General features: G+C 40.8%; 1 protein-coding gene across 3 annotated transcripts in view; it reads left to right on the top strand.

The window, feature by feature from the left end:
- Positions 1 to 25,761, top strand: part of ctnnd2b (catenin (cadherin-associated protein), delta 2b) — a 164,932-nt gene that overhangs the window by 24,751 nt on the left and 114,420 nt on the right. For all 3 annotated transcript variants that reach the window (XM_051396501.1, XM_051396510.1, XM_051396491.1), the window contains exon 2: positions 9,220 to 9,356. In XM_051396501.1, the coding sequence (XP_051252461.1) occupies positions 9,225 to 9,356 (132 nt within the window). In that variant the 5' untranslated portion in view covers positions 9,220 to 9,224. The remainder of the gene's footprint in view (positions 1 to 9,219; positions 9,357 to 25,761) is intronic.

Here is a 25,761-nt window from a genome sequence, read left to right as displayed (position 1 = left end):
AGTTATTAGCTGTCCTTGGAACTTTACACTGTAGCTATTTTGATTATATAATCAGCAGTACTTTCTATCACACACCAACTAACATCAATGAGCATCATTAGCATTTATGCCCCAAAATAGATATAGTCGTTTGAAATGAAAACACAATCGTTCAGACTCAGTTGAGTTGTGATCCATATTCAGTGAGCCAGGCATCCAGGCAGTAAAGTAACAATGCAGCAGCAGCTCTCTGAATTGGTTTGGCAAGTATATGTTACTGGCTTTGTGTTTTAATGCTTTTGATGATACATTTTTATTAAATATTAGATTTCTATTGTGTCCGGTCCCCTCTTAATGGTCTGTAATCAGAGCTGCTATCCTTAAGTGACACTCAGAGGGATGCACGCTGTATCACATCAGTACAGTAGGTATGTGTTTGTGTGTATGAGCCTGTGAGCTGAATATAAATGTGCATTAGCATCTGGACGCCATAGATAGATTGGGTCGATGGGTGATTAACCCTCAATGATGCTTGTAGGGCCATCTGCCATTGACAGTTCTGTAGTGACAAGTCGTTCAATTCAAAGGCCGTACATATGGTATTTCACTTCTTTTGGCTGATTAGACTCAGGACTGTGTTGGGCTGTACAGACTCTATTTGATTGACATCTCCCTTACTCTCCTGTTTGCATCTGCAATGGTGGACAAATTTCACCTTTATCATTCTTAACGGTACATGGAGTCCAGGGACTTGTAACTGTGTAATTCCCAGCATATATACCACCCACCTTCAGCCTGAGCAGAGGTCTAATCAGCAATAGCTGAAAACCCCTGTGGTGATGTGCAGGGCCCTAAGATGTTGAGTAACTCATCCAGCCGTATAGTTTGCGATGATACAGCTAGTCTGCTTGCAACTCCTAAAAATGACATTTATCGGGGTGCCACCTCACCTGGTATTGTGTGTGTGAGTCCTTACTGCAGTGGCCTACACTGCAAAAAAAACTGACTTTTACGGCAAAACTGTTTTAAGAAACACCATACTATATGAAAAAATTGCTATGTTTGGTTTTCTGTGCAATTTACCGTCTATAATATAAAAAAACATACACCATATAAATAAAGCTTTTGCCATGAGATATGACAATGTTTTACTGTTACAGAAACTGTATTTAACCTATTTAGAGGTTACAGTCTTACTGTCATGGTTTGACCTGCTCTTTGTGGCATGTCATCCCTCTTTCTCTCTCCCTCCTCTCCTTTCTATCTTCAGCTGTCACCCAGATGATGTTTTACCGAAATAATATAGAATTGAGTGTATATGCAACAGCAAAACTTCCAACGTGTTTAATTAGGTTTCCCTACAATAAGCTTTCTTGAACAGCATTTTCCTTTTTATATATGAATATATATATGAATATATATATATATATATATATATATATATATATATATATATATAATAATATATATATATATATATATATTGTTGTTGCCTTTATTGGACAGGACTCCTGTGCATGCTCTCTCTCTCTCTCCTATTTACCATGATTATTGCTGGCCTCTGTGGGCCCCCTTTAGAGGCTGAGCCCCAGAAATCTTTTTCCCTTGGCGGCCCTGCATTGCAGGAAAAAACAGGTGTTACTAATGTGTCCCAGTAAACCCTGTGAATACCCAGGTCCTGAGCCTGAAGCATCTAAATAGAATTCAGCCATCATTCATTTTACCCTTTACGCCTGTGTTTTTCCTACTGTGTTATGTTAAAATATTCTTTGAAAAAGGCCAATATCTGCTCCTGCTAAGGCATGCTTAACCCTGTTTTTGGATTATATTTAGACAACTTAAAGCACTTGGTTTATGATTTAACAAAAACCATAATCTTTCTTCTGTCTTAACCTGGTGTTGTAGTAACCTAGACCTAACAACAAGTGGGACACAGGATTCAAACCCTTTATCTGTCATTTTCCACCCTGACCTATTCCCTAAGATCTCTGCAGTATAAAGGGCAACAGCAGTGTGCAGGTGCAGGTGTGTGACACGTCAAAACCCCTGCACACTTTGTTTTCTATGCAAGCCCACCTCCCGGTGGCATTTGACACCACTGTCTGACTGTACGTATTATCCAGTGTTGACAGGCACCAGCTCTTCAGAAAAGAACACATTCTTGCTACTGTACCTTGATAACTGCCTCTGGCCGTATTTTTGGCCAGTTCACTCTTTTTAGCTATGTCCTGGTCTCCAACAACTCCTGAGAAAAAGATCTGATTCTGTCTATCTGCTAAATGCTCCACTATGTTCACCACAGTCACTAACTTTGTATGTCTGCTGTTTGATGCTGGGAACAGTACATTTACAATGAGCGGAAAGATGCTAAAACACGTTTAGACAGATCTGAGGGGAAGTGCACAGTCTGGTTAATTAAAATTTCGTTCCATTCAGATCAGACACTCAGGGTGCTGCTATTGTGCATGTTTGTGCTGGAAAGGCTCTGCTACATTAAATGGAACATAACCTTAATCAGTAACATTGGTAACATCTCTTTTTATCCTACTATGTCATGTCAAAATGGCTGCTGTGAAAAAGATTTATTGTCTATGGGGTTCGTCACTACTGAGTAATGTAAAAATAGTGCAGCTTTATTGATGTCACACTTCCTGGATCGATACAAACATTGCTTTTAAACTTCAGGCAGCAGATACTTTCTTGCAAAATGTAGTTGGAAAACAAAGTAGTATATACATATTTTGTATACAGAGCTGCTATTTGATAAAACTATTCTCATTAGTATGATTATATGTATATATATATATATATATATATATATATATATATATATGAACCGTACCTGGCCTCAGTTAGTCAACATAAAAATCTTCTCAATTTAACCATCATTTTAAAAGCTACCATATGCTTGGTAGAGTTCTTTGCACTGACAGTGTTCAATGCAGAACACAGATCAGAGAATTTACATGCAAACTTCAATCCCCAATACCCATGTTTAATTTAGTCTGTCTAATTCGCTGTGCTGTTTCAGAAAACAAGGTTGAAAGAAAATCATGCGCTCATCACACAGCTCTTAAGGGTAACACCGAAAATGAAAGACATATCTCCGATGTGGACTCCAGGCTTTAATAAATACACAATGAGACACAGACAGCACTAATTACATTGTTAATGTAAGTGTTAAAGTCTTGCTAATTTGAAAGTGGAGTCGTGGGCACAGGGTCTAGACAAAGGGACAGATGACTGGTGAAGCCAAAACAAAACACTGCAGCAAGTTTTAATGAGGCGACAGGGGACTGCCCGTCAAACACATAACAAACACTGGCATCCCAGAAGGAGCGCGCACACAAACATGCTCTAGTGCTCCGTGGACACACGTATACAGGCATGCATGCAAGTACACAACATATGCATCTGTACCACAGGAAAATAACATTTCTACGTGGACATTTAGCTGATTTGCTGCTGATCTGTGATGAACTGCGTCTTCACCAAAACACGCCTGTCTCAGACCTGACTGATGAGCTTAAAGGGTCAAAAGATTAAGCGCAATATTCCCCATGTCAGCCATGTCAATCATAGCATGGCGAGCTGCATTTACAACGTTGCAGCAATATCAGAGATTACCGCTTTCAAATGCGGGGCTAAATACCCCTGCATTACGCCGCTGAAATATAGACCTAAAAATCCAAGATTATACTTCAGTGAAATAAAGCCTTTAGGCCTAATCCATATTCAAAGTCTTGTCTCTAGCTGGGCTATGGGCCTCTATAACCTACTTCTGATGGCTGTTATTGGGAAAAGCTGCTTTGTACTGGTCAGTTGTGTGATGAGGGCTTGGATGCGGTCTGTTGAGCTGACCTATATTTGGCTGCCTGCCCTGTCTGCACAGTCACAACCAGAGCCTCTCTCTTGTTTTGTTCTATAGGCAAATTAGGCCGCCGGGCACTCTCCTATGCTCTCTGATCCAGTGATCTGATAAAGTTCAAGAATTAATGTACTGTCATGTGAAATGTTTAATGCACACAGATCCTCCCAGATAAAGTAAAAAGAGAATTCATACAGAATCAGAACTTCATTCACCGTCAGTATAGAAGAACTTGTAATATTGGTGTAGCAATGTATGGACATATACTAAGGCATGGGAAAAACAGAAATGATATACAAACGGTAGCAGCTCTGTAGAGCTGTGCTTAGGTATGGAGGTACTTTGAGGTAAATGCTAATATCAGTATACTAACATGCTTACAATAACAATGCTAACATACCAATGTTTAGCAGGAATACTGTTTACCATATTCACTATCTATGGCCAAGTTCAGACTGCATGCCAAATGTGATTTTTTTTGCTCATATGTGACTCATTTTTTATTGTGTTAACAGCACAAATCACATGGACGCTGAACTTGCAAACAAAAAAAAATCCCATCTGAGCAATAAATCAAAATTGAGTGCTTGCAGTGTGAATGTAGCCTTAGATTAGTGTGCCAGCCCAAAATGGGTGCTTTTCAAAATCTCTCTGCTCTGGAGAGGATACATTTTCGAATGCGTCTGACATGCCGTAGTAAGAAAAGGAAAAACCAAGCTTTGCCAAACGTCTTGCTTTTTTTATTGGGCTTTAATCTAATATTACCTACTCTGATTTCCATCCACTCCTGAGGTTAAATGAGTAAAAACAGCAGTCTGCACTGAGAAGAAAATACACAAAAGTGATGATGCAGTGTATCATGATCAGTACTGTGAAACCAAAACCAAGTAAATGCATAAAGCAGGTAAATTAATAAACCGAGTGGCACATGTGGCAGTCACATATATTGTACAAACAGTGTTAAAGTGTATAAATAATGTTGTGTGGTCACGTCATAATGTGAGATCTACATATATAAATGTTAGTTCTTAAAAAGACCCTTCCTTTTTTTCATAAATAACAGTCATGAGACTGGTGAATCTCCTCTGTACTCTGCATGCATGACTGAATGCATGACTAACTACAGTGGATGCTGGATCAAAGAAAACTCAGACTGTATTGAAATGAGTTGAAAAGCTTTTTTTAAACATCTGTAGGGTCTCAGTAATCCTGTGAAAACGAGGACAGAGTTAAGCTATGTAACTGAAACATAAAACTACACAATCTTCATTTTACAAGTGAACAGTTTTAATTCAAAAGAAATTAACCCTTGCTCAATTCAACACAGCAGCTACAGCCTTAAGGGACCGAAAAGTGACTCAGCAAAACTCATTGGCACATGTTAGCGAAATAGCCAGTGCTAGAAGCTTGGTGACAGGGAGGAGATAGCTCACTCAGAGGGCTAGTTGGTGAACTACTGTGGCAGTTAGCTGGTGAGCTAATGGGTAATATTCTACCTAGCGAGGAACATGCTAACACATTAGCCCTGTGAGTTTGTTTCTAGTTACTCTGTACATTGCCATTAACTCCAAGCTAGCTAGACTGTCATTTAGGCAGCCTGTTAGCTTGGTTGCTAATGGAACAATATTAACACAGTTTATTCAAGAGATGTATTTGCACTACGGACTCCTGTCTCATAACAGGAACCAAAACATCCTTCTTTTGTGGAGCAGTTAATCTGCCGATGGAGGAAGGTTGATAACAGTAGATCGTGCAACACACACAGCTAATAAGCTATGATAGCATCCTCCATTTTGGACTTACAGGCCTCAACCAGTAGCGCATGGTGGCTAATGTTAGAATTTAGACAGATACTGCTGCAACACTGACACTACTGGGTCAGTTCACTCGCTTTATGACTCTTCTCTGCTACTGCTATTAGGTTTCAGTGATTGTATCAAGTAAAACAAGATCTAAACACACTTTTTGTGTTACATGCTTGTGATCCCAGTCCACTCCCTCTAAGGCAGTGGTTCTCAATTATTTATGCCCCCCCTAGGGGACAGAATTTTTTCACGCCCCCCCCGAATTGAGATACTATTGAGAACCTGATAATATTTGAGAAGTACTGCTCTAAGGTAAGTAAACTAATGATGATGTCCTAAAAGAAACTTAGTCAAGGGAATATTAGGAAATGAGGGGAAATTCAAGGTCCTGTTAACCTGTAATTACCTCTTGTGGCCACAGAGGCCACTGTACAGCAAAATATACATACCGGTAGTCCTGCATTAAAACTTAAAGCATTGTCATGATTGACAAATGTCTCTAGTACTCCTACAGTCACTGTGGTCCAGGGCCTCCTTTCTAATAACAGAAAAAGTAAAAAAAAAGAGTGTAAGAGAAGGATTTGGGATTGTACTGTATAGGGAAACGGAAGGATGGAGACAGATTAGGATGCGTAGATAGTGAGAGTGACATTGTGTGTGATGTGACTATATGAGCAAAGAGGGAAAGGGAGACGAAGTTAGAAGGATGGATGCACAGAGAAAGGGGATAAGTCGGCAATTGGGGTAGATATGAGAGCAGAGTGTATAGAGGGAGGAAGGAAGACACATGCCAGTGAATGATAATGCTGAGCCAAAGAGTGGAAACTCCAGAAAAGAAGGAGAGGGAAAGGAGGATGGCGTGAAGAATGTGAATCATGTGTCACAAGGCCAGATGAGCAGCCAAGTGTTTATGAGATACAGTGCAGGGTGCAGTGGTGCTGTGAGGGCTCAGGTGCACCGCAGCGTTGCAGGTTCAAAATCCAACCCGCAACCTTTCGGGTCATCCTCCTTCTGTCACCCTCGACTGCACGCTGCCTAATAAAGCAGAAATGTGCTGAAAAGATGAGGAGACACTGAAATAGGTCAAGTGAAGAGAGGTGGGCAGGGAGAGAGGGGAGATGGGGAGGGAAAGTTTAGAGGCAGCAAGAAGGAGAAGGATGCAATGGGGAGAGACATGAGGGGGAAAGGGGGAGAAAGGGGATGTAGCGTAAGTAGAAAGGTGGGTGGTAATGAAAAATTTAAGTTGAGAAACAGTGACGAGGGATGGATAGGTAGAGAGGAAGAGGAACACTCTCCAAAATGGAAGACAAGTAAAGCCAGGTCAGCCATATTAGCAGCCTTCAGTGACCAGAGATTGTTGCCTAGCAGCATGCAAGAGTAGTTTTTTTCTCTTCTTTACTCCTCACCCTCCTACTCCTCTCTCTCTTTTCTCCTCACCTCGTCTCCTCCTCTCCGCTGCCTTCTCCAAGCTGTCTCACTCTTTCCACTCCTCTTTTCCTTTCACCTTTCCATCTCCCCTCTCCTTTCCACACGTATCCCTCCACTCCGCTCACAGGCTGTTCTTGCATTTTTTTCACCTCAGTGCTAGGCCGGTGCTGCCTCATGCCGACAGCCAGCCTTTTTGTGTGTTTGTGTTTGTGTTTGTGTTTGTGTGTGTGTGTGTGTGTGTGTGTGTGTGTGTGTGTGTGTGTGGCAGATTCCTCATGACAGGCCTTTCATCAGTGTGTAAAGCTGGCTGATGCAGCTGTTACACCAGCTCTGTGCTGCTTCAGGATTACATGGCACATGTGAAGCCTGTGTCCTCCAACGCTTGGTCAAATACAGGATGACACATGGCATCAAGCATGCAAGCGTGCGTGTTGTGTGTGTGTGTGTGTGTGTGTGTGTGTGTGTGTAATGGTCCTTTAAACACTTACAGCCTTTTAGGGAATTAAGTTGTTCATAAGGCGTGCTTTGTGCTGTTGTGAAATTGATAAATGCAATTATTTCAGTAGTCCACACATGCATAAAATCTGTGTTTCTGTGGTTCACACATGCTTAGCCCCATGTATCAAGGCTGAGTCCTTGCTGCAGCGACCCAGGGTTCGAATTTGACCTGTGGCACTTTACTGTAATCTCCTCTCTCCCCCATTTCCTGTCACTCTTCAGCTGTCACTATCCATTAAAGGCAATAAAAGCCCAAAAAACATTATAAAAGAAAAGAAAAATCATATTTCATTCTATGATGTGAAAATCACCCATGGCTCACATATGGTAATATAAGTATATTGATTATTTAAAACTATGTATGTGCATATCTGAAGTCTTAATTGACTACATTAACTTCTCCTTCTGTCTTCATTTAACACACACACTGTAGTTTATTTTGACTCAATCCGACATATGCGGACCTGCAGCCCCAAATACTCACTAGAGCACCAAATGTGTATTAGTCTGCTGCTGAAAATATACCCCAACAAGTGCACTATTTACTCCTGTTTGAGTAAGGCCCAGCTGTTTGAAAGACGTTATTAGCATTTCTTTGAAAAATGAAAGTATATATATCATATTTGTGATGTGCTTTTTTAAAGATCTTCAGCAGGAGCTCCTGGCTAAGAGCCACAGACAGTAGGGACACCAACTAACACATTGTTGGTTTCAACTTTTCATTAAAATTGCTAACAGAAACAAAATTATAGCATATTGCCAGCCTTGGGTTTTAAATTTCAGGTTGTCTGCCAAAAGATGCCATGATTGGACTACTTTATTATACCAGCAAAAAGGTAATAGTAGCAGTAGTAACTACTATTATTACTGCTATTCCTACTGGTGGTGGCACTGCTAAAAGTAGCATTTTTGAAATAATTAGTGTCTTTTGGAGAGCAATGCTTTTTGTACATGAACACCCTTTGTCACAAATGTGTGCCAGATGTGTAACTTTTTAGTACATTTCAAAACATACCCCTCTGTTGTCACGAGGACTGGCAATACCCCTGTTGGTATCAATGTAATCAGGAGTAAAAAATGTTTTCATCTTGTACTAGCAGTTTTTAATGGTACTACTATACATCTACCAATCCTAGCACTGTTGTTACAGTACTGCCCTGCTGCTAGTAGTACCACTGAATCTGACCAGATCTCTGTGGAGTCTGCACACTTTCTTCTCACTGGCCTAGATTTCCTGTTCCAAATTGTACAAGTGCACCTATCCAGGATGTGTCACTGCCCTTTGCCAAATGCATGCTGGGATAAGTCAGAAAATGAAAAAAGAAAAGCGTAATTAATCATAGCTGAACACATAAATCAAAACCGATCAAAGTGTTGCAGTGGAATCAAATTTAGTCCAATAGAAGGCTGATTCATCAGTGATCTGTCATCCCACTGTATCAATATTGAATGTGTACTTGGACATGTGTGTGTGTCTCTCTTCACCTCTGCCTTTGCTCTAATGTCCGTATCTGTGTGTACAGTTGTCCCTGAGTACAAGTGTAGGAGAGTGTAGGTGTGACAGCCACTCAGCCTAAACACTGGCATGTCAGAGTGTCTTTAATAATGGTAAAAGACTTGCAATGTTCCCTTTTTTTCCAGGAGGTATGCCAGTGCCTGAGGTGGCGTCTGACACTGCCAGCGCTGCCACCATGTTGAGCCCCGTCCTCAACGCCTCCAACGGAGACGGCTCCGAGTCTGAAACCACCTCCGCCATCCTCGCCTCCGTCAAGGAACAGGTTAGAACTCTTAGTGTGTGTAGGTGTGTGTGTGTGTGTGTGTGTGTGTGTGTGTGTGTGAAAGGGTTGTCACAATTAATGAAATATGAACACCAGAAAGTAGTGGGGATAATTCCTCCCGTCCTCTCAGGGTAAGACAGGGTGACAGCAAACAGCAAACACAAATGATGGAATGCCCATCTGAGATAATGTGTCACACATGTGTCACCATATTTTGATCTGTTTGCAGAGAGCCCCGGGCAACACCCTCTCAGTGTAATTTTGAAAATGCTCTAATGTGGTGGGATGCATCATTTCCCTATATTTTGTCAAAGTCTGGGCAGCTTTGATGGAGATACTGTGTATGACAGTAAAGGGAAAAGACAAAGCCCACACCTTGATTTTTTTTGTCAGTGACATTAGGCTGCAGAGCCAGACTTTGTGTTTGGTTTTTATTATGTATTTATGAAGGTTAGAATATTCATGACTCTGCCAGAATCTGTCTTGATGTTTTCACCTGTTTTTAGCCTCTCTTTCATTTTTGACTGCTACATGTCTTTTATTTTATTACTGTTTTGACTCATACTGACAGATTGTTCCTAATGTGTATAATGTGCGCTGTCCCCTTACAGACGGGTGAAAAATTAAAGGAAAAACCTAAATGAATGAGTGGAGAAACATGACAAATGCAAATGCTATTATACAGGACAGGGTACAGGGTTTGTGTTGGATTTTCCTTTAAATTGTCGCCCATCTGTATGTTAAAAGCATTTAAAATATTGCATCTGTATTACATTATCAGGCTTTAAACACACATTTTTTTGCCTCACTTGAGACAGTACACCAGAGAGCGGTAGATTGGCTCTATGAGAGAAGCTTTGGGACAGAGTAGAAAGAGGCAGATGCAGTATATTATGACCCATTAGCACCCCAGATAAGCAGTTAATTCGGACATTCAAGATGCACCGACCTGTCTTGTCAGAATCTGACACAGTTTCATATGTCACCAACTTAAAAATGAATTTAATGCCAGTCTGAAAAGCAGTCAGTGTTTTACACCCTGCACACTGGAGCACATTTCTTCATGACATATTTGATAAAAGTGAGAAATTCAACCACTGGAGGTAACCCCTAACAAGATTTCCCGCTGGTCTCCAGATGTTTTTTAACCAACCAACTAGTCTCACACAGAAAAGCTCTCATTGGATTGATTATTTCTCCATCTGAGGAAATAGCCACTCCTGAGAGCAGCGCCAGATATATTTGAAATTCTGCTAAATAAGTTGAGATGTGGGTAATTAATAAACTGAAAAGGGAATTTATTAATTTATTAAGGTTTTCGGCTTACTTGTTTGGTTCAGGTTAAACAAACACTGATTTGGTGGAGTTCATTTATGGTTTGAAAGCAGATGAAGTGCATTAATTTAAAGCTAAACTACAGTTACTCCATCTGCCTGAAAGTGAGAGTGAGTTACTGATGAATCAGATAGTGAAGTGGTTGTGTTGTTTTGTCCAGTTTTACTTTTAAAACTCAAATTTCTTGACCAGGCAAGATAATTATATATGTAAGAAGCATTAAAGTGCTGCATAAGAGGTAAGAGTGAATCCTTGCTGCTGTATTCTTTTAAAGTCTGAACTCACTAGTTTTGCTGATGACTAAGTCTTGTATGCCCAAATCCAAGATTTAACACCTAAGAGAGTAACTTTGCTGATGAGAATTGGAAAATCTCAATGGAAAAATTTAAAATCTGAGCTGCTGTTGGTGGTACTAGTAAGGGGATCACCAAAATCATTTGGGTTTAGCCTCTGAGGACCATTTGTGTATGTGTTTGTATGTTAATCCATGCAGAAGTTGTCCAGATATTTTAATCTGGACCAAAGTGTTGAACAGATGGACTGTAGCACCAGCAATGCCTACCCCAAAGCCACACTACCAGTGTATTTCAAAACTACTTCACTACAATCAGCTTATTCTCCCATAAGATTACTACCAATCAACATACAGTAAATATAGAGCAGATTAAATGTGATGTTAGTGTGAGATCTCATTATGTGTTTAAACTTAAAGCACAGCGCCATCACCATCCATTTTACACATCAAAGTGTGTTTACGGGCCATGGGGAGTGCAACTGCATATGTGAAAGAAGCTGTATAAAGCCTTTGGTGGCTTCAGAGGGAGCTGTATGAAATATTCTGACACAGCATCAGATGACTACGAGTTTGAAGATGGGGGTGTGGAGTTAGAAAGACGGGAGCTTACCAGACCCACCTGTAGCCCGCTTCTCATCTCTGCTCGGCTCCAAGCTACATTAACCGCTGTTTGCGTAACTCCAACCAAACTGTCTGCAGTCAAGTTGTATTGTGGTCAATGTAGGCGTCGGGTTTTGCCAAGTTATAAGAATGCGTGGAATAAAAAAAGACAATGTCTCTGGTCCTGCTACATGCAGTTTGATCTTAAATCTGTGGAGCGCTCTTTTAGTGCTAGATAGAAGCGCTTTGAATGCTGGCTCTGTCTGGAACTGGTCTGAGAAGATGTGGCAGTGTGTATTTGTGCATACAGCGTGTGGGTGCACAGTTCGAGTAGATACTTGATACCGTGGACACTGCGTGCGTCCTTGAGTACTATAGGATGTGAGGAAATGTACTCTGAAATGCAGATGCTAAAGATAGCCGGTGAAAATGCTGAGAGTAGAGAAAATAATGGCTTCTGCATGTTTTAGACTGAAACCTTGCTGTGAGGATACTATAATGTTCTGGAAGTCCATGCAGAGTCTAAGTAGGTCATGTTGACTTGGACACACACACACACACACACACACACACACACACACACACACACACACACACACACAGGTCAAGTGCAGATGCACTCAGATGATCTAGGGCATGGTAATGGCCTTCTGGTGAGACTGTGTAAAACGAAAAAGGCTGCAGAGGAGAAGACGGAGTGTCAGCTATTTGAGGAAAGTGAAGACGAATAGACAGACGCTCACTCTCTCCTCCACCTCCCTTCTTCTTCCTCTACAAGCTGGAGTCGTTATATTTCATGCTCCTGCACCATGGTGAAGTTATTATTATTTTTTAAGCCACTCATTTGTCACTTCTTTCATGCTTGTTTCTGCAGTGTGTAATTTTTCAATATGTTTTGGCTTCTGCCAGAGTTTGTAACCAGACTGTAAAAAGGAGGCAGGGATGTATTTTTATGGAGTTTTGGCCAATGCACACACACACACACACACACACACACACACACACACACACACACACACACACACACACACACACACACACACTGCTTGCTGTTCATTTTGGTTCATAAAGACAAGGTCAGGCATGAGAGACCAAGAAAAGGCTTCACACACAAAGGCTACGCATGCACACATGCGATTTGCGGACACACGCACCCGCGTACTCGCTGCCAATCAGACCAGGAGATCCCTGCTGCTGTTTTTCCTCCGTTTCCTTCTACCCACATGAGATTGATTAGCCATTCGACGTTGTATTTATCACATCTGTCAGCTTTTGTCCTCGTATCGTTCATCATCTCTGCTGTCAACACATCTGCTGTTGGGGGAGCGCAGTGTGAAGCGCCTGCTCTGAAAAGAGTTTCATTCCAATGTGAGATGTGCCTATTTGAAAAATCTGACATATTGTCATATTGAATGACAGATAAAGTGAAAGTGGCACAGGGTATTGATTAGCTGTCTGTTGCTCGCAGCCTGGTAACATTTGACAATCCAGTCACATTATGAAAAAAATGAATGTGTTTGAATGTGTGCTTGAAAATATCCTTCAGTGGACAAGGACCTACAGCAGTTCAAAGCAAAATGCTACATTTTGTTTTAAAATATGAATTCACAAAATCCATGTTTCTTTTCTGGCACTTTCAGCTCTTTGGGGTGCTAAATAATCCAAATGCCTTTAACCATATTGACTAAAGGACCATACCAAGGTTTTGTGCCAGTCCAACGTAAGAAAGACAGAATAGCTAAATATTTATAAATTGTGTGTTTTGGCTCATGCAATATGTAAGGTGTTCTTATTTGGAAGCAAAAATACAGGAGGAGGGAATATAAATTTATACAAATAGTGTCTGCACCTGATCAAGGACAGGAAGTTGCATCTGAAGTTCAATGGTTGGGCAAATCAGGTGTAAAATCAGCAGATGCCAACTACCTTTAGTGGAGAACATCAGACACAAATGTCAAATGCTTCGGCTTTGGAGAAGACTTATGAAGCTGTCTGATCAGAGATTTACTAAAAAGATATTTAATTGGGACATTTGACATTGTTATGGAGTTAACATCCTTATTTTATTTGAACAGTTTGTCCTTCATTTATATTATATTCAGGGGACCAGGAGTAAAATGTTTCTCATGTATTAAAAAAATGGTCTGCTGATATATGGTATAAATGAAAATTACGAATGTATTGTCGCATAAAGAATAGCTGCAGTGTAGAATGTATGTGTAGTATAACTTAAACAAAAGACACAGCTCCTTATGTGCACAGTTGTGTTCAGGAACATTACCATTAGCCCTAGAGACTGTTAGGTTTAATGCTACTGCAGGGGGGGACAGACTTTTATGTGACTGTGAAAAAAGTTGTTTTTTTCTATCCTGTGTACAAGGACATAAGGGGTTTAAGAAAAAAACAACCTTTTACTTTTTAGTAAAATGTCTATAGTTTTACTATATTATTGTATTACTGTTGAGAGCAGGACTAACACATCATTGGTTTTGGTATTTTAGTGGGATTTGATGACAATAAGAACAGTCTAATTTGACTTATCCTTTAGAATGCATTTGAAATGATCGTTCTCCGTTCAGCACCACAAAATATACAAGACAAAAGACCAGCAATGCAAGAGAATGAACTTCTCAAACATTATCGTTACCTTTCTGTTTCCTTTAATATGTATTTGTCCTGACTTTTAACGCAGGACGAGTCAAAATCCATTCAGTCTGATTATCAGGCTAGGCTCTTGAAGCAGCCAATTTAATACTTGTTAAGTAGGACTGATTGATTTTTTAAAATCAATAACCAGTCAATAACCCAGTGAAAGGAGTCCAAGAGTTTTAAGGATGACCAAAAATCTCCCACATTTAACTCAAGGAGACTTTTTGAATGAACACCGTTTCAGAGAAGTGTTCTCCTGTCTGTTTGTTCCAAAACTATAAAGCACACTAGATTACTGCTTCAGCTTTCATTTCCATCACTTTGGCAACACAACCTCCTGCCTTGTTTTCACAAGCCACAACCATGGTGCAACATAAGTAACGTCGGACATAAAAGAGGTGTTGTTGCATTCACTGCCTCATCAGAGACGAAAACATGACAATGCAATCGAGGACATGAAAATACGGGAATTCAAGAGGAGAGAAAGAGCAGCCAGGAGACAAGACAACCGTGGAAAAAAGTAGAAAATGTAGCTTTTTAATGGCTTTTAGGCAGAATGTGGCATTTCTGCAGCCTCTCACCCTCTTATGATGGTAAATGTGAATCATGGTGCTCTGTGGAACCGCTCACTCTAATTGGCAGCGAAGCAGGAAACAGCTTCTCTCAGGTCTGACGTACAATGTGCATGAATCCAAACTGAATGGAGTTTATACTGAAGTTTAATTGGGCTTACATTTATTTTCTCTGTAAGCCTAATTAAACCTCAGTTCTTCTCTTCCCCTACCAACACACCGTTATATATATATATATATATATATATAAATACTGTTCAAGTGTTAACAGTGTCACTCTTTTGATGGATCACATTTTATATACATATTTGGTGGCTGTGCACAAGTTTCACATGCTGAAGCACTCATTTATGATGAGGTGAGATGATAAAAAACACGGGATTAATAGCCTTTTGAAAACAATCAGCCTTATGATAATTGTACTCACTCTTGGATGATTCATTAGGTTCTTTTATTGGTGTTTTCTTGCAGCCGGCCTGCAATAATAATGGGTGCTATCAGCCTTTCCTCCCCCTCTCACCACTGCTCTCCTCATTTGTTTATTAAGGATTAATTAAGATTTGTTTAGCATCAGCTACCTCATTAAATTACCAAATATAGTTCTCTTCAAAGTTCACAACAGAGTTAGATATTCATAAGAAGTGGTTTCAAAGTGGATCAAATATTTATTTTGTTTTACTTCTTATGCAAGGGGGCATGAAGAAAAAGAGAAAGTAGAATATTTAAGGGTTGTGGAGGGAGGGGAGGGATTTGGGGAGGAATTGTGTTTGCTCATGCTTTGTCTTTCCCTCGCTCTCTCTTGCTCTGTCAGGCAAAGTGTTGGCATTTGAGAAAGTCTTTTACTTTTTGTTATTTCCAGCTGAAGGAAGACTCCAGGCCAGAGCACCATAGTAGAAATAGAACATTATGTCTAATGTGAATATGTTTTTGTATGTGTGCGTCCATACTGAATGGACAGTTCGCTGAGACATGCCCCCTTTGGCTACTGTTGCTACACCTGTCAGGCTTTTCATTCTCACACGGCACATATGCAGTTTAGATTATTAACAGTACACTGTCTGGATTTCTTGGTCGTAAAAAGAAAAAAAGGGTAAATTTCAGATAGTGGTATACAAAAGCATCCTCTTATTTCTACCTGGGGGCCATTCATTTGTTTCTGCCAAAATGACACCTGTTGCTGGTGGATTTTATCACCTGCAGTTTGCAAGTAAATTATGCTAACTTTAGCTTAAGAAAATTGTGTTCTTAAATTTTGATGTAGAACTAATTACAGTAGAAAGGACTTTTAGGCCGAGGGCTTATGTGGTTGGCAAATGTAACTCTGCCTGGAGTAACAGAGCCACTAATGTTAAGCTGTTAACTCTGATAGCATCCAGGAGCAGCTTCCCTACAGTAGGGAAATGTGTGTGTGTGTGTGTGTGTGTGTGTGTGTGTGTGTGTGCGTGCGTGCTAGTCATAAATGAGGCTTTTTTGGTTTAACTTTTTGTCTTGGTTGTAACCCGCAGTTACCACTGCAGGAGACTTTTCAAATAGAGTACTGTACTCTGAATGTTCGCAGCTTACATTAGATTAGATAAACACACTGTTAATTTAGTATTGCTAGCCTGCTGTGCCTAGTTACAGTTGCTAAGCTTTGATTGGACCATCGCTATTCAGAGGGGGGTTCATGGGCACATACATTTGAGTACATATACTAGTGCTGTCAAATGATTAAAATATTTAATCGCAATTAATCGCATTAATGTCATAGTTAACTCGCAATTAATCGCAATTAATCGCACATTTTTTTTCTCATTTTAACGCTCTTATCAACATGGAAAAGTGGATCGGCTTGCTTTGTGCAAATGTTGTTTTTATTGAAAACAACATTGGCATATACTCTAGTGTTCAATTTCACACTAACATTCTCACTTGGAGCAAATAATCTGTCACACAATTAACACTGTGCATCAATAAAAGGGTGAAAAAAATACTTTGTCACACAAACAGCACCTTCAACAGCCCTTTCTAAGGGATCAAAACAGGGCGATACAATATAAAATTACAAAGTGCAAACTAGGACTCAGCCTGTAGTGCAGTTAAACCATGGCTTAATACTTTTCTCAAGTTTGCTTTGAACATAGCAGTCAGGCTACTGCTCTTTATTCACCAGAGGCTCAACCCAGCCTCTTACTTCAGAAAGAATGAACAGTAATGGTTACCAATAAAAGGTAAGCCTACTTCTTCTTTGCTTTGAGCCACTTACTCAAACAGACAAGCCTGTTGACAACAAGGAATCCATCCATTTCGGCGTCTCGCACTCGCCATCCACTCAAAACGTAATGTCTACTACTCTTAAACAAGTGTGTGCGGCGTGCCTGTTGTTTTGTTTCCGGTTTAGCTAGATCCAGTGTGGTGTTGTAGTTTTTCTAACGTTACTAGTTGTTGCAACAGCATGTGGAAAAAACTACAAAGTGTGCTAGGCGTTTATCTTGCGATAAAAAAAATGACGCCGTTAAAATGGATTTGCATTAACGGCGTTAATAACGCGTTAAACTGACAGCACTAATATATACAGTATATATTTGCATGTGTGTGTGTTTTTCATCGGTTTCAGAGAATCTTTTCACCGTTAGCTGTCTGTACCTTGAACTGGAAAGCAGTGATAGGAGAGGCAAAGCAGTGCATTGTGGGTAGGGCTAGAAGAGGCCAACGGTTCCTTACATTTGGCAGCTCAATCTGACTGTCGGTTGACTGGGGACTGACAGACTGAGATAGTGTGTGTGTATATGTGTGTGTGTGTGTGTGTGTGTGTGTGTGTGTGTGTGAGCTCCGTTGGGTTGCAGGCGTTTCAGACTTAAAGAGTTCAGCTCTGCGAGTTATATTATGCAGGGAGCTGAGCAGACGGTTGACACTGCAAAGGAAAAGATACCACTCTTTATATTTGATGAGTGTTAGTCTAGTGGTAGATGTTGATTATTTTATTACAGGCAAATGAAGAAAGAGACAGATGCCGCAACGTAGCCAGGGCCAGGATTTCAGCTCATGCATTAGTGACCACTGAGGATTTACTTCCATCAGCTCTGTTTTGCACTCTTTTCCTACTTTTTTTTACCTCCTCAAAGATTGCTTTTGAATTTCAGTGTATAATGAAGGCTTACTATTTTTCTATGGTCTCAGAATGACTCAAAACAGCAGCACAAAATGTTTTATACTTTCATTTTTTAAATACATTTCTTTCTAATCTTTCATATTTTAAAGCCTTACACCTCAGATCTTCTCTTGTATGACTGGACCTTACGAGGTGGCACATTGCAAACGCTATGGTGTTCATCTTTATTTGCAGTAATTTATTTGATTATTGTACCTTTGCAGTTCATGTATTTTTCATTTACTGTACTTTATTCACTATTTTCTTATAGTATATCTCTTTTTTGTAATTAGGATATTTGCACCTGGTCTTGTGAAGGCCACAGCAGTCACACAGATCTTTCATTATTAGCTACATTTTTAAAGCCTTTAAAGATAAGTCCAATGCCATCTGTGACTTGTAGGAAAAATAATGAATGGTACTGAAACAAGGATGCTCACAAAATAGTTTGACGCATACTGTCAACTGAATGGGGAGAAGGTATTGAGCAGCCAATCACACAGGTGGATCAGGACAGCTCTGCAGCAGTAGGTTAGGAGCTGACTGTAAAACAAGAATAAAAAACTTTCCACTGAAGTAAATCAGCAGTCTCTCTCTATTCTCACATTGTCTGGACTAAAAGTTTATCTCTCATCTTTGATCAAAGTGTAGCTTCTGTGTTAGACTCATTTCTTTGACGTCATTGAAGGAGATGTGTGCCCATAAGGTTCCAAGGTGAACAAATCTTTTTTTCTTGACTTTTTTATTGATCAGGCCCTTGTAATGTAGCAGATTGTTTAGATCAGATTGGGTTTAAGCATTCCATAATCTACAAACACACAAATGCAACATAAGATAGATTTAAATATTTTTTTTATGAGAACAGTTATGGCATAAAGACAGACTTTGAAATACTTTAAGGTCCAGTGTGTAACATTTAGGAGGATCTATTGGCAGAAATGGAATATAATATTCATAGGTATGTTTTCATTAGTGTATAATCACCTGAATATATGAATTGATGTGTTTTTGTTACCTTAGAATTAGTCATTTTTATGTGAGCTGTCTTTTTCCATGGAGTTTGCCATGTTTAACCACGATATTTCTACAGTACACAAGAATAGACAAACCAAACACTTACTCTAGGGCCCTTCGCATTTTGCGAATTTTTGCGGCTATACCTAGTTTCACCTACACTTTTGAAAGGCAAGTGGTATTCAAATGGTGGCAATCTGCTAAATGCCACAAAATCCTTTATACTGGTCCTTTAAAATGCCTTCCAGAATTTCGTAGAAGACATATTCAGTCTGCTTATTTTGTCCAACCAGCAGTGCAAACCCCAAATTTATTCAGTTAACTATCATACATGGCAAGAAAAAGCAGCAAATCCCCACATTTGAGAAAGTGAAACCAGTAAACATTTGCCACTTTAGCTTCGAAAATGACTTAAACCATGAATCGCTTAGCCAATAGATGGCTATTAAATTTCTGTCAGTCGACTAATTGGTTTATCGACTATCAGCTCTGCTTGCATGGATTCATGTCTACCTCATGTCCACACAAGTCAGCTCCCAAAGCATCCTTGTTAAACAAGTAGAGCAAAAGCACCTCCGGTCATTTGGACCGTACCCGGTCATTTGGACCGTACTTGGCTAGGGGTACTGAACAGTACTTGGGCCGTGACTGATGATTTTGATGATGAAGTCCAGAAGTACTGACAAGAACGCAGATTAAAAAGTCTTGTTGTGATCCTGTCCACGTCTGCTAAATGTTGTCCCTAAATTTATGCTTGAATCCATTTAGTTTAGAGCTTTTACTTTTCTTCTTTTCCAAACAGCACCTGCAGATACAATGTGTTTTTTCTTCTTTCAGGAAGGGATAGAATTGTCGATAGGCAATCCTCCCAGCAACACGCAATAACCTGAGACAAAAATAACAAGGCCACAAGGTGTTTCAATGTGATTAAAGCAACAATGTCAAGAAAACTCCAGAGAACTCTTACCCTTTAGATGTTTACCTCATGTGTCATGGCCTTGAGCTTTTAACATCCTCGAGGATTTCATTCACCCTACAGTTTGAATAAACAATTTTACCTTGATGCTGGGTGAACAGTTATTTTATTTTTATGTTGCAGCACAATGAGCTCAACAAAGACACTGTGCTCTGAATATTTTACAGTTGCTCATAATTCATCTCCCTAACCCTGTGTTTAAAACCAGTTTCAGCGCTGTTACACAGGGGGGTGGAAACACAAGACTGTGGTGAGGAGAGGAATTAAAGTCCAGACCTACAGCCACGGTTATCGGAAAAACAAGACAAATCTGTCCGGTTTGGGATGAACATTTAAGTAGTTTTGGTATCCGGAGAGAGCTAAATCTCCTTGAATCTGTCTTCCCCCCTCGCTGCTTTTCAGTCAGCCAAAGTCTTCTCCTTTATCTCATTTTGCCTCCTGCTCCCCGGCTCTCCATTTTTCCATCACACCCCACCTTCTTGTTTCTTGTTGTGTCCCTCTGCCTCCGGGACAACTTTGTTACCAACTGGATGTACCTAGTAATTTTCCGGCCTAAAACAATAGCTCCAGACAGCAGTGGTCTTAGCTATACCAGCCACCGTGACATTTTCTCATCGAACAGAGCCCCTTCCGAAACAACTAAATGCCAGGCAGACACCACGGGGCACAATTAGAGCGCTTTACACTGGAGAGGGGGGGCTAAAGCTGGAGCACACACACACACACACACACACACACACACACACACACACACACACACACACACACACACACACTGAAGCCATCCACTGTCCTACAGTCATTTATTTTACTTTACTAATTGCTTTAATGGGCTTTTCAGGGGCCAGCCTGTTCCTGTACGCTAGTGGCTGCGCACTGACTCTCTGTGTGTCTTCCTTCTGTCTCCATTAAAAGGCTCAGAGTGGAGCTGAATCTTTAGTAACGCAATCAGTTGACAAGCACTTGATTGTAGAACCTGCTCATTAAGACATAGTTAATTGTTGTCCTTTTCACTTAATTGCTTAACAAGCTATGATTACTCACACACACAAGCACGCATGCACAGCAATCTGTCAGCCAGTGAGTGTTTCTGTCGTCCAATACGATGGACACAATGTGTTAGCTGAGTAATACTCTTTTCTATTGTAAGACCTCAGAAGACCATATCAGTGATGTGGCAGATATTAGTCCATTTATGGCAACTTGAAACTTGCTTGAGTTGTGAACAAAAAGTGTAGTCTGATGATGTTGTGTTTCCACGGAAGGTATGGCAACTAGAAGCCAATAAGAAACACACCATCTATATCTAGCGTTTTTAGGCTTTTTGGTGTGGAAATACCAGCTCAGTCTGTAGCGACCCGACTTAGGTTAAAGTCCCACAGACAACAATATGGAGTGTGGACTGGTAGCTGGAGAGGTGCCAGTTTCACCTCCTGTGCACTGCCGAGGTGCCCTTGAGCAAGGCAACCTAACCCCAAGAGTCTGTGTGTGTGTGTGTGTGTGTGTGTGTGTGTGTGTGTGTGTGTGTGTGTGTGTGTGTGTGTGTGTGTGTATAAAATAAAAAAGAGTGAAAAAACTATTTCCCCAATCGGGGATTAATAAAGTACATATCTTATCTCTTATCTTAGCTTAAAAGGAAACTCCACCAATTTTTCACAATAATGAACTTCTTAGCCACTTGTATAATATATTCTGTGGCATAAGAGGGGCCTTGTCAAAAGTCTGAAAAAAGAACCCATGGTGATGTCATCAGACAACCCTGATAACATCACCATCATGAGGGTTGGCTCCGAGACTTCAAGTCTATAACAGAAAGGCTGCATTACAAACTGAGAGCTGTTTGGAGCTTGGAACAGACAATGTAAACAGGTTTTGAAAGTCTGACAATTAATTTTAATGAAAATTCACGTATATCAATGGCTGCTTCGAACTGTGGTGAAATCCTTAGCAAAATCTATAGCATGCTTTTCAAAATAGTTGAGTATGTATGCTTGAAACATGTTGTTATGGTCCTTTTAATCTGTTTCTAATGTTCAGTGTCAATAGCATTATTCTACATTTAAACTGAAGTTTAAAGTTCAGACCTTATTTCCCAAAAGGATCAAATGAAACACAGCTTATTTCTCAGACTCCAAAATCACTGGATCACACATTTCCTGTAAACCAACAAATATAAATTGGTGTGACCCCTCCAGCCTGGTAAATGTCTACATCTTTCAAACTCCATGCCCCCAGTTTATAACACAGATGATAGATGATGATGGTGACATTATCAGGGTTATTTTCACAGAGTTGACAAAGGTCCCCCACAGCCACAGAAGACATTATACAACTGTTGTCACAGACAGAGGAGTACACCTATGAACAATACAAGAAACATGATGTGTGCAAAATCTGTGCAGTGCCCCTTTAATGTTGATAATTTGAACAGACTGCTGAATACTAGTTAAAATAATCCAAGATACAGTCTATCAGCTTTCCACAGTCCAAATGGTCTTAGCCCAACTTCACACACACACACACACACACACACACACACACACAGGGACACGCATGCTCAGAGCTGCTGTGTATTTACATCAGTGAAACGTTGAGTTGATCAAGCTGATCTGTCTAGTTTTAGCCAAACACCCAGTTGATGGCCCACTTATCTCTGTGATTAAACCTGTGTTCAGTCAGTCTGCGGCCAAACAGTCGTGTAAACTGAGCCAATCCAAATTTGAATAAAGAAATGACTGGAGGCTGGAGCTTTGCATGTGCAGCATGTATTTACTAGGATTTCCTGATTGGTTTAGTTGGACTGTGCCATTCAAGGAGTGATAAATAAGTCAGATAAATAAAGGAGAGCAAAAAGACGGAGAAAGAGAATTTAGACGGTGTAGACGTGGGCTGGAGAAGTGTTTCTCAGGGCTTCTTGGAGCTTTAGGAAGCGACGGTGGCAGAGCCATGGGTTCAGATTCGGAGTCAGATTGCATCTGGGTAAGAGTTGTTTTTTCCTTATGTGAATCTTCACTCATGTTCACTTGCTTCTGTCGAGCTTTTGATTTAAACATTAAAAATAATTAAAGATCCAGTGTGAAACATTTAGGAGGATCTATTGGCACAAAAAGGAATATAATATTCATTGGTATGTTTTCATTTGCTCATAATCAAAAAGTAAGTAAATAAGAATCATTGTGTTTACCTTAGAATGAGACATTTTTATGCCAATGAGTCGCTATCCATAGACGCCGCCACGTTGAACCGCCATGTTTCTACACTAGCCCCGAAGACAAACCCAAAACTAGCTCTAGATACGGGTCGTTCATGTTTTTAGCGAGTTTCGCTACCTCCGTTGTTTCTCCTTCAGTCTTGGAAGGCAAACCTTTTTTAGTTGCAATAGTGCAATTTACAACTTCATTGCTTCTAAATCCAGCGCTGGTCCTTGAAACACGTTTTTTTGGGGGCTAGTTGGTGAATCACTGCAGCTGGTGAGCTAACATGCTAGCTAGCCTGGAACCATAGTACACCAAGATAGCTGGCTTGCTTACTGAAGGTCCTCCTTCATTAGCTGGTCAAAAACCCAGTTCAGACAGTGGAGCAGTTTATATTCGGCAAAGGGGCAGTTACATAAAAGTGGATGGTACAACTAATCAGATGGTTTCCTCTTTTTTAGACTTGCTACGTGCTTTGCTTTTGCTCAGTGGCTCGAATTCTTGTGTCAAAGTTCCCAAAAGTTGAACTCGGCAACAAAGATTTGCATGGATGGAAGTGAATGAAAAATTCTCTCTGCTTTCACATTTTCAGTTTGTGCGAATAACACAGGCTCGGCCGTGTGTAGATTTGGTGTGCATGTTTGTGTGTGTGTGTGTGTGTGCTAGTGCAACTAATGTGCTTTTTTGCCCCTATGCACTCCTCGCATCCCGTTTCATCCTGTGTGTGTGTGTGTGTGTGTGTGTGTGTGTGTGTGGTTTGTGTGAAGGCATGAGTCTCCTGTTTTGAGAGTGTGTGTGCCTCCCTCCATCTTCTGTCTCTCCAGCCTCCCCTCCCCATCTCCCCAAATCCCCCCTTGCTTTTCATTGATGGTGGCTGGGGGGAAGGTGGAGGGGGGGAGAGGGAGGGGCGCAGATGGTCTAGTCAGAGAGAAAGAGAGAGAGAGAGAGAGAGAGAGGTAGAGTGAGAGAGGCAGAGAGTGACTGGCAAGCGGCGGGCTTTTTTGGCAGGGTCAGCCGGTGGGAGGGCCCATTGTGATGCAACGTTGCATAAATAATGCCACGGGGCTTCTAAATGCTCCGTTGCCATGGGGACCTTTGTGCCTGAGTGAACACTGTGTGTGTGCGTGTGTGTGTGTGTGTGTGTGTGTGTGTGTGTGTGTGTGTTTCATGGCCCCTGAGGAGGGAGAGAGAAAGAGACACAGACAGAGAGAGAGAGAGAGAGAGAGAGGGGCTGAGTTGCAGTCAGCTCAAGTGACACTTGTAGTCTCTCTCTCTATGTCTTTCTTTCTGTCTCTCTATCGCTCGCTGTGTTTGACCCAGGCCAGATGAGTGTTTGGAGGAGGGATAGGGAGCGTTGTTGTTGCTTTTTGACCAGAGGGGAGCAAAGGAAAGCGGGATACTCTGTGATTCTGTGTCTGTGAAGTATGGTCCATGTGAAGGTATGTGTGCTCACTGCTTCCATTCCTCTCTTTCTCTTTTCCTCTCTTTTTATTCTTTTTTTTCTCACCCCAGCATTTCTCAGAATACATTTCACCATGGTGCCTCTGCCTCTTCCTCTGCAGTAACAGGTGTCCGCCTGTCAGCCCTGAATTGGAGGGAGCAGAGATCGGAGGGACAGGGGTTGGGGGTGGGGGGGTGACAGAAAGGAGGGAGCGATTGCTTTTGTTTGGATGTTTCCAAGAAGCCTTACAACCAAATTCTCACGGCTCGCCATCCAGCTAGTTAGTCATCTCGCTCAGCCGCTCTGCCTCTGTGCTCTCAGCTGTGGGAGCGCCAAACAAGCAAACAAACAAAGAAAAGCACAAGTGTTTCATCTTGTCCTTCATCTGCTCTGGTGATGTTACCTCAAAGTAGGTTGTTTTTTTCCTCTCTTTCCATCAGCTGATGAGGGTGTTTGGAATGATTTGACTGCTAAAAGTCTGATCACACGGGGGAAAAGCATGTCGCTTTCTTGCGTGCAGTGCTGCTCGAGATGGAACTAGAGATGCCGTGTTTACTCTGTGTGATGGAATTTCGTGCAGCTTTCTAGTTTCTAGTAGCTTTGTAGCAAGGGGCCAGTTGGTGTTTGTATCAAGGGATTACAGCTTTTATCTTCAAATTAGCCTGAGTGATGAGATCGTAGGCATTTTCTTGTAGTTTCCTGAGTTTCTTGTAGGCGCTTGGCTCCATGCGAAAACTTCAGACACTTATTAAGACATATATACAAATAGTCTGCTTGGAACAATAATGCTTGGCTGATGTTTTTCTGCAAAAAAAGAAAAATAATAATTTCCACATTAATATCCTTAAAAAGTAATCTCCTCCTTCTACCTCATTAAAACTTCCAGAATCTCTGAATATGCATGTGGTTTATTTCTAAAGTTTTCCTGCTGGACACAAGATGTCTCCAACTTCTCTGTAAAGTCCATTCTCAGTGGATGTGCACTGGTGGTTTCAAGTTTCTACATCACACTGTACAAGTTGATACTGGACCAGGACTGACTTCCAAAGTATTTGTGATGTCACAGATCCTGCTGGTAGGCCCGTCCCTTAAAATCAGATTTTCAATGAGCACAGAGAAACTTTCCACTTTCAGCAGATGGATGTGACATTATCTCTCTCTAGTGTCAAACTCTGCACAGACATCATTCAAACAGCACA

Source organism: Dicentrarchus labrax, unplaced genomic scaffold (assembly GCF_905237075.1).
Source record: "Dicentrarchus labrax unplaced genomic scaffold, dlabrax2021, whole genome shotgun sequence".
In the NCBI taxonomy this organism is placed as follows: Eukaryota; Metazoa; Chordata; class Actinopteri; family Moronidae; genus Dicentrarchus; species Dicentrarchus labrax.
The sequence above is the reverse complement of the archived record's forward strand: the minus strand, read 5'-3'. Positions and strand labels throughout refer to the sequence as shown.